We start from the raw sequence: 13,127 nt of genomic DNA, 5'->3' as shown, positions 1-13,127 counted from the left end.
AACGCAATCTGCAACATTAACTGAATTACATAATTTTAGCTTAGCTTATACCACCCGTTATACATTAAACGCGCATATGTAAACGTATTATGCGCATGCGCACACGCATATTCGCAGCCGTAAAGATCTTACGCGCACGCGTAAACGTCTATGCGCATGCGTCAATGGGACGCATACGCAGAAAGTTTGTAGCTTAGCTTTGAAGTCCGGATTATAGATCATTCCGGATTATGGGTGTCCGAATTAACGACTTTTGACTGTATATATATTTATACGATATATACTCATATTATCAGGCTTTATCAGGACCTTTTTTTTTCATACTTTACCTAAATAGCATTTGTCATTCTATAGAATACAGTCAATTAGGTCTTTTATACAATACCTAAGGAAAGTATGTAATAATTCTTATATTTCATACTTTGCCTAAAAACGTCAAGCATTATATACAGTGCCTAGGCATTCTATAGAATGCCAGCGTTTCACTTTGCCGATAACATATATAACAGAAATCATTACAATATTATATATTTTATGGCTGTAAGCGATATAAAAAATTAGTATGTGCCATAATTTAGCCGCTTTTCAGTTAAAAAATGATACCTACCTGATTGCAGAAATGCCTTCAAATAATACAATGATAAGATCTTAATTTCACAGTCATTATTTTAATGAATGAATCTTAACATATTTATTACGTATTTAACACGTATTTTATACTATTAACTTTTATTACTGAATATATATTTGATTAATGTGTTATGAACAATTTATTTCATTAATTTCTTAAAAAATAATATGGGTACTGACCTCATTATGCCTGAAAAGAAGATACTCATTTGGCTTCTCTGATTGACACCATGTACTGTTCATTGGTTTTGGATCTAAATGATCATCGTTGGAAAGCATGCAACATGTTTTTGAAACTATGTCTCCTTTTCCAAGATTCTGGGTTTTCCAGGCACTTTCCTCGTAGTCTTCCGGGCCAAAAACTCCGCAACAATTAAACTAGCGAAAATTAAGAAAGAATTTTTGTAAATAAAAGTAACATTCGTATTTGAATATAATGTGCGAAATGAAAACAAGCTTTCGAACGTAAATAATTTATTACTTTGGAATACGAAACGTTTACCATTCATCATTTCCTATTAAATATAGGGTGAGAACAGAAACAGTTTTCGGTTCGAAAGGGTACAACTTTGATACTGAAAGAACAAAGTTGCGCTGTTTTAACGTAGGATTACGTTCCTCCATGATGGTCTGATGGGAAAGCAAAAATTAAGACGCAGTTTTGAGAAACACGCGAATGGTTATTTCTTTGAAACTACAAATGTTATAATCAATCTAAATATATCTTCAGATAGATGAAAGAGTACATTAGTAAACGCACACGCATAATATATATTAAACATTGGACAAACGATATACACATAGTAACGCATCAAAAATAGCGAAATTTTGGTGAAGCGCATCACCGCGTGCGAGTGGCAAGGTCGTCTGGTAGACAGTCAGTGTGTTCGGGTGGTGTTTCATTTTATTTCACCAAGTTAGTGGTGTTGCAATTAATAGAAATTTGAGTGTAGCAGATTGTGTACCAACAGAACTTAATGTTAAACAGCGTAAGGGAACACAGGATTCAGAAGCAGACAATATTTTTATGTTTGATGTAATTGTTAATGGATTTATTCTATCATCCGTATATATTCATTCAACTGTTAATTCAGGAGATATGAAGATGTTCTTTAGTTAGTAGTTTTATACCCAACCATCGAGGTGGGGGATTTAAATTAAAGTAGGTATTGCAAGATACAGGGTTGTTAACTAAGCGGAAAAGATTTGGAGGATGACCTAGAAAATGACAGAACGTATCTTATGCATGTGAGTCTGTATATGTTTGCAGGCATTTTATAAGCTCAAAATCTCGTCTTCTAATTTCTGCGCAGATTCTTTAACAAGATCACAATGATGTTTACTGTTTCAAAACTCATCGGCAGATATAAAGTATAGAAGCAAACAAGTTTCAGAGCAGAGCTTTTTAAAAATTACGATACGTACATCTAAATCTGTGTTTCATTTAAATGTTGTACATGAAAATACAGAATTTTACGGAAAATGTAATATTTCTTATCATATTACTTACCTTTGTTTGAGCAAAATCGAAAGCCTCCGTCAGCTGCCCACTAATGCCATATTCATTCTTCAGGACATCTGATAAATTCTCCAGTTTGTCCAAAGTCTGTTTCAAATTAATGATAAATTATATTTTACTTTTTACACAAATTTAAAATGTATAAAGTGCATGAGTGCAATTTAAATATTATGTAAAACTCAAGTAAAATTGGATCAATTGTATCGTATGATGCAAATGTTGGGAAAATATTATGATTCACTAAAGCATTCAGTTCAACAATCACTATAGTGAGCGAAAGAAATCTTTTAATAAATACGGTAATAGACAAAACAAAAACTTTATATCTAAAAATAGCAAATGGAAAATAACTAAATAAGTAAACTTACTTTATCTTGAAATATAACACTTAGTATACCAACAGCGAGTTCAGCACCCATTACCAAGAACAGGAAAATGAAGTACTAAAAAAAGAAATATAAGTCAAAATATATATATATATTTTTTTTTAAAGACAACATCAATTTAATACCAGTTTGAAATACATCACCGCGGAAATTTTTATGTTGGTATAAATGTATGATTTGCAATAAGTTCTGTACTTCCGTATACAGTAGGTCTCCGGACATCCGGATTAACTAGGACAGCAGTCCGTCTAAATATCCGAATTCGGAATCTTAAATGCCTGAAGCCCGGATAGTTATATTTCTACTGTACTTTAGAAAATGAACCATTATGTATTTCACTAAAAGTGTAACTTTACTAAAAATGTAATTACTAAAAAAGTAAAAGCAAGAAATGTAATAAATAAAAATAATAATAATCTTTCCTCAGAAGTATACTGAAAATCTTGAAAAATGCGAATAATCGACAGAGTTACTGTTTAGTCATCATTTATTAGTAACAAAGAAATTCATAAGTTGACAGGAAATTAAAACAGAACTTCTAAATCAGCAATTATAATACGGGCAAAGAAAGAGAAACCAGTTTATATATATAGTACAAATATATATACATAGTACAAAGTCTGTAATCCGGACGTCCATAATCCGGAATGATCTATAATCCGGACCTCAAAGCTACAAACTATATGCGTTTATGCATGCGCGTTTAACGTATAACAGACGGAATAAGCTAGGCTAAAATTATCTAAGGCATTTCAGTTTATGTTGCAGATTGCGCTCTTCCTTAATCTTCTAATTGGATCCGGTTTATTATTTTTTGCAGACTGTTAGAACAATTTTATAAAAATTAAGCTTGAACTTTCGATTAGTTCAAAAAAGAGTTTTCAATTCTGGAACTGCCAAAAGATCTACAAAGCGAAAGCATGTTTCGATGTCCATTAAACAAAAAGTGGAATTAATAATAAATAAATTATATTAAAAGATAGATAAAGGCCTATCCGTCTCAAAATTATGCGAAAAGTATGGCATTGGAAAGCCCACTATATGTGATACAAGAAGAAGGAACTTTTTGAATTTTTTTGTGGAAGCATCTTAAGCAACTTAAATTGAAAGAAATGTTTAATAAAGTAAACAAATAAATATTCTTTTTTTGTAAATTTTGATACTCTTTAGATCATAATTGTTCTTTATTTCATAAATTATGATTTCATATTCTTAATTGTATCATTTCTGCATGCCATTTTACCAGATTTAAATTGATGATCTATAATCCGGAAAAACCCCTAATCCGGAATCGCTGAAGTCCCTACGAGTCCGGATTACGGACTTTGTACTGTATATATATATATATAGCCATCTGAGTATCGCATTAAACCAGCGTTTTTGAAGTGGGAACCACTTTTATAAATTAGAATGTTCTGAGGACCACCTTACTCTTGTTCCCCCTCGAGAGCAATTTTTTTAGCATGTGTTGCTATCAGTATAATTTCATTTCTAATATAATTAATTAAAACTCTTTTATATCGATATTAAGATAATAGAAGAAAATTCGTGTTCGTGTTTCATAATTCATATATTTTAGAGTTTGGATAATCTTTATCTTATTAACTAAAAATTAAATAAATGTAATATCACCTCATGTTAATGAGATAATCATCTCCTATTAATGCCAATTTAATTACATTAAACAATGTAATGGACGAGCCTGCCTATTTTTCCTCAACTCTTCTATATTTGGATGTTTGCCGGCAAGCTTGTAGAATGATTTAGGATTTTTGATGCTGGGGACATGGCCCTCGCTGTGACTCGAACCTGGACATCTCGAATAAGCTTCGAGTGTGCTACCGTTACACCATGAAAACATGTTGGAAGGGAGGGGAGAAAATAATCGGCACATATATCAAGTCGATTTCAGCATTTTGCTTTTATTTGAGTTAATGATGAACATTTTCTTACGCAGAAGCAAACTGAATTATAATTTTTAAAGCCTAACTGTGCAGGTAATTGAAATCCGTTTTATCTGGTAATTAGCTAAGCGCCGCTAGATATGCAGAGGAACGATGGCGAGAAGCATCATAATCATAGTATTTTAAATCCTTTTTTTTTTTTGTTGTTTTTTTGTTGTTGTTGTTGTTGTTGTTGTTGCTAAAACTACATTGGGAAGTCCATAGGTAGAAGTCATCTGTAATAAATTTCATAAATTTCTGGTCTGGGAAGAAAACGTGATAGACGATTATCATGTGTAATTTCCAAACCCTGAGATTTCTCCGATTTAGCGTTAGTTAAACTAGACATTAGATATCTAAATTTACTAGAGGTTTGTTACATTCTTATTTTCTGTTAATTTCAATTAGCCACAAGTGGTGGTGAATTGTGTGCACCAAGTGCGTGCATCTGTTCATTTAGTTAAAATAAAAGGTTACTGAAAAACCTTCTTCCGCAGTATTTATTCTTCAAGACATAGCGAGTATTTGCTACTTCGTCTTCTACATAGAGTCCACGTTGTATTCTACCTTAAAGAAAACACAAACTCTATAGAGTAAACTGTGTTTCATTTGTGAAAAGAACAACTGATTTCTGCTGTTCAATCAAGTTGCTGAGCCGGTAGTAATCGTCTTTTACTATTATATGCTAGAAGATAATGGAATGTCTCTACGTTTTCCATAAATACTACACTAATGAAATTGAGTTTTGATACTCTAGAGCGGAGTACTGTTTGCTTTGTAAATGCTATAAGCTTTCCAAACAATTCCAAACTAGGGCTATCTACCTGAGGATTATTATGCATCAACGATTAAGATCAAATATCAGGCATCTGGAAATGACATCTCTATAATATAACAAAGTACACTGCGCCCAGCCCAAAAAAAGACAGTTCTATATCTCCACTACTTAGGGTATATATTAGATTTATATGTAGTTTTGTTCTATCGTAGATATTTTGACACTAAATCTGACTTTTCCTGAAATAACATACCGATTTTTTTTCCATATTTTGATTCTACGACTCAAATTATGCCTAGATATTAATTTTTGTAATTTTTGGTGAGAAATTTAAAAATTTATCTTGGCAATTCTTTTTCAGTTTGCGCCAAGAATAATTCACTTGGCGAACTTCTTAATTTATAGCAACCCATTTAACGTTCCCTTTTCTTCATTGTACAAGAGCGGAAAAAAAAGTCATTGTTCATTATTTCAAATAATTTTTAACAAAGTGCGTGAACCACATTTTCGTTATTATCGCTTATAATAAATACGCCAAATTTCAAAACGCGCTAAAATGTAAATTCACGTATATCTTTAAAAAATTCCAATAAAAAAACTAATTTTTTGCAGATATGTTTAGAAATACAAAAAGTTTTCGAAAAATGTATAAAAAATATTTAAAAATAAGTCAAAAAATAGGCAAATTTTATTTGGAATGAACTAAATTTCGAAATATGAAAGGAAGCATCAAATAAGTTTAATAAAAAAAGATATTAATAATGAAATTCAACTAACATGGAGAAACTAAAATTTTGAGAGCTAATTTTTAAAAGAACTACTCGTGCGGTTTTTACAAAACTTGGCAGTTTGGCATAATTTGAGTCGAAGAATCGAAATTGGAAAAAAAATGGCATGTCATTTCAGAGCATTTTGTCATTACAAAAAAAAAAAAAAAAAGTAAGTAAGTCAGATTTTGTGTCAAAATACCTATATTAATACTAGTCAAAATACCTATATAAAGGAGTTAACCTATATAAAGGAGAACAATGACTATATATAAATCTAATACATATCCTAAGTCGCGCTTTCGAGACATGAAAAACGAAAGCTGAATTTCGTCAATCGGCCCAGTAGAACGGGGATTTAGAACTGTCCCTCTTTCCCCCCCTCGCAATGTATATATCAGTTGTTTACTAATCTTTCAATGGAGTTTAGAATTATCTTCATAATCATTACCATTCAGGAAACATCGAGTTGCATTTCAGAAAACAGTGAAATAACCTGTCTTCGAGTATCCTAATCGTGAATCAATAAAGATCATTGCTTAAGCGTTTTCGGTTTGACATTTTCAAATTTTAAGGTATTTTTCTAGTGCTTGCAGAAGAATTTTAGCTTTAATTTTTTTTCCGTCATCAATTATCACACACTTCGATTCTATGTTTCATATCCGTGGAATATCAAATGTGTTTATCTTGTCGTTATTATATTTTTATGTCTACTGCAAATTTTTCTGTTCTTTCAAATTTCTACAATTTTTTCTGGTAAAAAATATGTTACATTCTTTCCTGATTATGCTCAAAAAATGGTTATAGCGCGTAACATTTACACATCAATATAGTTCTACACCTGACATTGATAACCGTATGTTTATTTTCAAGTTATCTACTGTACTGTGACTTGTGGTTTGACACTTTTACTAAATATCAAACTGTTAAATAACTAGAATTTAATACAAATGATAAAGAGAATGAGTCATTTTTTAAACTGAATTGCATGCCAAAATGGAAGTTGAATGCTAGGCATTAAAACAATAATTTCAAAAGCATTCTTTTGAAGTATGACATTTTGAAATAATATACAGAAAATAAATCCATGAAAATAAATCTCAATATTTGTATGCCTTTCGTATGGAAAAAAAAAAGAGAGAGAGAGAAGAGAAGGGGGGAAACCGAAAAATTAATCGTCTGTAACCAAATAAAAAATATTAGCGCACACACTAGAGAAATAAAAAGAAGAAAAACATAAATTAATGAATAAACGGAAATATCACTCCATTCTAAGGGTTATTGACCCCTTTCTGTGCTTTATCCGAGGCCAAATACTTTTTCAGACTCCTTTTAATTATTATTTTTGATGCGTTTTAACTGCACAAACTGTAACAGAGGGAAGTATTTTTTAAATGATTTTAACTGCCGGAAATGCGCGAATTTCAGTAAAAGCAACACCTGCGTTATCTTCGCTTTTAAATAATTTGATTTATCAAAATGATACTTCATGGCTTATTACTAACTTCATTATTTTCCATTCAGAATATTTAACTCGCATAAAGATTCAGATTTGTTTGAAGGAATAAACTTTTGAATTTAAAAAAATTCGCAGTCTCTAATATAAATATAATTATTTTTAAACTTCAGAAATGTTCTTCTTAAACTTTATTTAGCTTTGAGATCAAAAATATATTTTAATAATCTGAATAATAGCTGATTGGAATGAGCTTGGTTTCAAATAAAATGGCTGAATTCATTTCGCGAGGAAACGAAAACTCTCAATTCTTCTGAGGTAAATTATTTTGATATACAGTGTCTCACAAAAGTGATGGGACACTTGTGCTTTACAAAAAGAAACTGCAATAAAATAAATTTTAAAAAACGTAAAATCTTTTGTGAATGTGTTTCATACTTAAATTTAGTAGCAATTATTGCATAACATACATTTTCTCAAAATATTAAAATATTAATTTAATAAAAATACAATTGTTTAGAACGGAGCAAAAAATGGCACACAATAAGTGATGGGACACTTACTTTTCCATCAAATATTTATCCAAAAATTTTACTTTTTAAAAGGTTTTAATATTTTGTTGGATTTCTTTTTATTTTTAAAACATGATTTAATCTTCTTGGGATGAATTCGACTAATTTTTTTGTGATTTCTGGAGTGATTTTACTCCATTCTTCTTGAAGCACCGATTTTAATTTTATTTATTTATTTATTTATTTATTGAAGAAATGGTGTGTTTGCGAATTCTTGATTCCAATTCTTGCCAAATATTCTCTATGGGATTTAAGTCTGGAGATTGTGGTGGTGTTTTTATTATTTCAGGACAGTTATACAGCAGCCAGAGTCTAACGTTCAAAGCAGTGTACTTGGGGTCATTGTCCTGGTAGAATTTAAAATCGTTATGAAGGTTCAATTTTCGTGCTGAAGATTTCAAATTTTGATTTAAAATGTCAATATACTTGTACTGATCCATTATACTGTCAATAAAAACGAGATTACCAACTCCAGCCGACGACATACACCCCCATACCATAATTCCTCCTCCACCATGTTTTACTGTTGGCACCAAGTTCTGTTTGCGAAATTCTTCCCTGGGTTTTCTCCACACCAAGATTCTACCGTCAGAACCAAATATATTAAATTTACTCTCATCAGTAAATATAACTTCATTCCAGTAATCAGAATTCTTATTTTTATGTTGGATTTTGCGAAAGCCAGTCTGAGTTTTCTATTCTTTTCACTTACGAAAAATTTTTTCCTGGTTGCTCTACCGTGATATCTAGTAGATCGAATTACTCTTCTAATAGTCTCATAATTAACAATTACTCCATATAATGCTTTTAAATCAGCAGCAACTTTAGGAGCACTCATTCTTGGATTTTTTTTAAATATTTCGAACAATAATTCGCTTTATTCCATTGGATAGCTTTGATCGTCGGCCAGGTCTTCTTTTATCCTGAATCATATGATTCTTTTTATACCGTTTAATGATATTGAAAACCGTTGAATGACTTAAGTTAACTGTTTCAGCAGTTTCTCTAATAGATTTTCCACGTTCAATATGCAAATTAATAACTAATTTTCCAATTTCAGGCAAAGTTTCTTTTCGTTTAGCATTTATGGCTGCACAGAGCTAAAAAACCACAAAAATTCCAAAACAAACTGGAGAGAAATACTGCAGACGATTTTATAAATTATTGCCAGTTGCTTCTGAGTAAAAATAAATACCCCAAAAGATATTTTTATTGCTTACTTCAGACGATTTTTGTTGCATAGTACGTAGTGTCCCATCACTTATGTGAGTCATTTTTTGCTCCGTTCTAAACAATTGTATTTTTATTAAATTAATATTTTAATATTTTGAGAAAATGTATGTTATGTAATAATTGTTACTAAATTTAAGTATGAAAAACACCCACAAAAAATTTTTACATGTTTTTTTAATTAGTTTTATTACAGTTTCCTTTTGTAAAGTACAAGTGTCCCATCACTTTTGTGAGACACTGTATTAGTAGCAATTAAAATCCTCGTTCTTCCCCAAAAAATTCACCTAGTGAAATGGGTTTTTTGAAACTTTCAGGATTCATCAGAATGTGTCAGCGTAGTTAATCAAATTAAATCTAATCCTCATGAACCAATAATATATATTCATTTTGTAAATTTTCTTGCCTGTTTCTTCTTCTTCTGTTTACGTTACTATATGAGTTAAATGTTTACTATAGGTATTTAAGATCACTGAACTTGTGAGAGTGATTAGAAAATTTGTCACTGAAGAAGAGAAGCCATGTTGTTTGTTTCTGGAAATGCACTAAGTTTTTCATTTGAAATTACGAAATCAGAAAATTAAAATCTTGTATATATGATAAAAAAGAGACAAAGACGTAGCAGTGTTGTTTGACGTAGAACGTAGATCCATACTGAAGAAAAAACTTAAACTCTACAATTGACCGACGCAATTTTGCCGGTTTCAGAATTAAAGCCCAAGGGCACTTGACATAAAGAAATCCGGACATGGAAAAAATCTCAGATGAGAAAACGGAGAAAAGGGGAAGAAGAGAAGTACCAAAAGGAGCAAGACAATCCAATCGGACGCAAAACGTGACGAGCGATCATAGCTTTCAAGGAGGACCCAAGACAATGCAAATCAATGACAACAATATGAAAAGATATACTACAGCAATAGTTCCAATGTCAAATTCAAATACAACTAAACAACCTCAATCAATAGTGCTAAATACAACACAATACAATACAATTTTAATACAACTATTCAACGCAATACACTACAGCAACTCAACAACAACTTAAGCAACCTATTTACAATACTATCATCACAGTGCGAAAAATCTCACTGCATTAGTTTTATCAATCTCCAAGAATAATATTCAAGCTACAGAAGAACTTCAATCAAAATCAGACGCATTGGAAGTATAAACATCTACCAATTGAGGAGCTAAGTGAAAAAGTTGTCGTTTCCTCCCATGAAGGTGTGATCTGCAAGTGGTCTGACGCTTCTATCTTCGAAGAGAATTTCATAATTAAAGACTTGGGAGTAATTAACAAAGTCACATTGCACGGCTTTGTTGAAGAATTTTTCATTAGATCTTCTGATGTAATCTGAAATCGTCTCAAGTTTTAAGTCTCTGTGTAAAAGTTTATTGCGGATAAGATAGTGTGAATCGGTAATAATGCGCAGAAATTTGTTTTGCACTACTTGTAATTGATGCAGTTGAGTTTGAGTAACCGTGTTCCAAGCAGGAGCAGCATAACAAAGTATCGGTAGAATGCAAGTGGTATATATATGTTTTTTGATACGCAAACTAAGATTTGAATATTTTCCAATGACCGGGAGAAAATCTGCATATTATGCCCATGGCTTTGCTCTTGACATTAGACCATGTGATATCAAAATAACCTCCGTACAATGGCTGTTCTCACAATTTTTAGACGATTATGCTTTGTTATAAAAATATTCGTCTGCTTGGAAATTAATTTTTTTAATTGCAGCTATATTTTTGGAAGTATTAATTATCATCTGCTACTTGACAGTTTTGTTTTCATGAAAAAATGGCAGTTCGAAGAAAATTATTCGGTTCTAGTTATTACAAAACACTGTGAAAGCCATGGGTTTTCGATATGTAAAGTTACGATAGGTTATACAGTCAAAAGTCGTTAATCCGGACTCGTCGGGACTTCGGCTATTCCGGATTATAGATCATCAGTTTAAATCTCGTAAGATGGAATGCACAAATTCTAAAATTAAAAATATGAAACCGTATTTTAGGAAATAAAGAACAATTATGATCTAAAGGGTATCAAAATTTACAAAAAAAGAAGCTTAATATTTATTTGTTTACTTTATTAAACATTTCTTTCAATGTAAGTTGTTTCGTTTTTATGTGATAATACTTTTTCTCTAATTCTATAAAGACATAATTTCTTGTTCAGTTAAAAAGCTCTGCTGTTCAAGTCCCGTAATTGCTGTGCCGAGAATACCGACTAACTTGTCAATCGAAATTTTTTCGTTTTCACTAACCTCTCTGTCACCTTCTTCATGTCGTTATCCATTTTTTGCAGCAATTCCACTTTTTGTTTGACGGACATCGAGACATACTTTCGTTTTGTAGATCCTTTGGGAGCTCCAGAATCGGAAATTGACATAATCGAAAGTTCAAGTTTACTTTCATAAAATTGCTCTTACAGTCTGCAAAAAATAATAAGCTGCATCCAATTCGAAGATTAAGGAATAACGCAAGCATCAGCATTAACTGAAATAGATAATTGTATAATTTTAGCTTATACCGTCCGTTATACGTTAAACGCGCACGCGAAAACGTATTCTGCATTTGCGCACACGCATATGCGCTTGCGCGTAAAGGTCTTACGTGCACGCGTAAACGCCTATGCGCATGTGTCAACGCGGCGCATGCGCAGAAAGTTTTTAGCTTTGAGGTCCGGATTATGGGTGTCCGAATTAACGACTTTTGACTGTATTGTCAACCAGGAATTTAAAAAAAGTCAGAATATGGCTTCATGTGGAAAATTTGTTCCAAATACATATTTAAGGAAAGAACGGAATGTTTCGAATTTTGCAAAGGTAAGATCTTTAATCTTAAAAGAAACTCCGCTAAGTCAAAGGACAGTAGCAAAATCATTAAAATGGTCACTGTCAACTGTAAAGAAAGTGATTAAGGCTGATTTGGATCTTAAAAAGGCGAAGAAACATAATGTGCGTCGTCTTTCTCTATAAGATATATAATGTGAAATTCAGTTTATTTTATCTGATATGATTTCATTTTTATACAGCTTCTAGATTCGACGATCCGTAAATTACTTTCGTGTGCAAAGTGGTATAAGTCATATAATTTTGGCAGTTACTCGAAAGCCAATTCTAAAAATTACAAAATTATTTTCATTCTAAAACTTAATACAAATTATTGGGTTGTCAAGAAAATAATTTCGGTTTGCACAAATATATAGCGTTATATTCGTTTTGCTACTCAGCCAATCTTATAAATTTGTTTTCGTTTGAAATTTGCAGCCGATACTTTTAGGTTGGTTTAAAAACAAATTCCGCGTATTTTTGTTTTCAACTGTTAGTTTACGGCCAGTTTTAACATGGGGTGCAAAAATAAACATTTTCGCCATATCTTATTTTTTTATTTTCATAGAGGCAGAAACGTGGCCGAGGTTCACAAAGAGATATGTGAGGTTTGCTTAACAGAACGCATGTGTCAGAATTAGTTTAAAAATTTCATTCTGGAAAATTTTCACTTGAAAATGACCAACGTTGTGGCCCACTTTCTAAAGTTGATGATGACAAAATTAAAGCCATAATTGAATCTAATATAGTGAAACTGCGCGGGAGATTGCAAAAAGGTTAACTCGAAAATTATAAATAAGATGTCTTGGAGTCGTTAAGAAGATTTATGTTTGGATTCTGTATGAATTGAAAAAATTTACTTAACAGAGCAGCGAATCAATATTTGCTTCAAGTCCTTGAGGGACTATTGTTTTCGTTTTGGTATTTTGCGTTGAAATCTTTAAAATGCTTTCCAAACTGTTGCCACCAAGTATTATATTTGGAGAAATCAAATAATGAAAAATCT

The 13,127-nt window shown here is 31.6% G+C and overlaps 1 protein-coding gene across 3 annotated transcripts in view; it reads right to left on the bottom strand.

Moving 5' to 3' along the window:
- The window catches only part of LOC118194753 (CD151 antigen-like), a 117,142-nt gene that overhangs the window by 15,252 nt on the left and 88,763 nt on the right, over positions 1-13,127 (bottom strand). For all 3 annotated transcript variants that reach the window (XM_035365964.2, XM_085812017.1, XM_035365957.2), the window contains 3 exons: positions 2,518-2,592; positions 2,141-2,236; positions 811-1,008 (listed from right to left, as the gene is read on the bottom strand). In XM_035365964.2, coding sequence (XP_035221855.1) covers positions 811-1,008; positions 2,141-2,236; positions 2,518-2,592 — 369 coding nt within the window. The remainder of the gene's footprint in view (positions 1-810; positions 1,009-2,140; positions 2,237-2,517; positions 2,593-13,127) is intronic.

The sequence above is a fragment of the Stegodyphus dumicola genome, chromosome 2 (assembly GCF_044657685.1).
Source record: "Stegodyphus dumicola isolate Sdum_Otavi_A_Nest chromosome 2, ASM4465768v1".
NCBI classification, from domain to species: domain Eukaryota; kingdom Metazoa; phylum Arthropoda; class Arachnida; order Araneae; family Eresidae; genus Stegodyphus; species Stegodyphus dumicola.
The sequence above is the reverse complement of the archived record's forward strand: the minus strand, read 5'-3'. Positions and strand labels throughout refer to the sequence as shown.